The 602-nt window shown below is 29.7% G+C and overlaps 1 protein-coding gene across 1 annotated transcript in view; it reads right to left on the minus strand.

Annotated features, from left to right (window-relative positions):
• The window catches only part of LOC119586545 (ankyrin repeat and SOCS box protein 3-like), a gene marked incomplete at its 5' end in the record, with an annotated part of 31,436 nt that extends 31,046 nt beyond the window's left edge, over positions 1-390 (minus strand). The window contains 1 exon segment of the mRNA XM_037935302.1: positions 221-390. Within this exon segment, the coding sequence (XP_037791230.1) occupies positions 221-390 (170 nt within the window).
• Between the last annotated feature and the right edge of the window lie 212 nt (positions 391-602).

Raw genomic sequence — 602 nt, forward strand, 5'->3', positions numbered from 1 at the left:
TTAAAGACGATTTGATTTTTTTTAAGCTTTCTGCCACATACTTCATTCTTTAGATTAATGTGAATGTTTCATGTTCTGCTGCAATAAACATTTATGACTAAAAATATAAGTTTAGTTTTTGTAATTGCAAAGTTGCATATTTCAAAATTCTAGATACATGAAATTCTACAATCCTCTTCAAAAACAAAAACCACTTAAAGATTATATCACTTGCACTTACTGTACGTTCACATCAATCCCTTTCTGGAGAAGTAAAGTGAGCATTGGTTGGATCTCATTATCATTGGACTGACTGAACATGAGAACATGAAGAGCATTTCTGCCTGAAGTATCACACTTGTTGATATCAGCTTTATTTTCTAAGAGAAGTTCAGTGATGTCTTTCAGTCCCTAGGGAATACATATCTCTTATTATCTAAAACAAGAAGAAAAAATATATACATATACTATTTATGGGTATATTAAGATGTCCCAAAATTTTTACAAATTTTCACATACTGCCCTAAAATGAAAAAACAGGGACCCAAATTTTTAAATTCACAAATTCGTTTTTACACAGTTTCCATTAAATGTCAAAAACCTTGAAAAAACATGTTTTACTC

This window comes from Penaeus monodon, chromosome 21 (genome assembly GCF_015228065.2).
Source record: "Penaeus monodon isolate SGIC_2016 chromosome 21, NSTDA_Pmon_1, whole genome shotgun sequence".
Taxonomy (NCBI): domain Eukaryota; kingdom Metazoa; phylum Arthropoda; class Malacostraca; order Decapoda; family Penaeidae; genus Penaeus; species Penaeus monodon.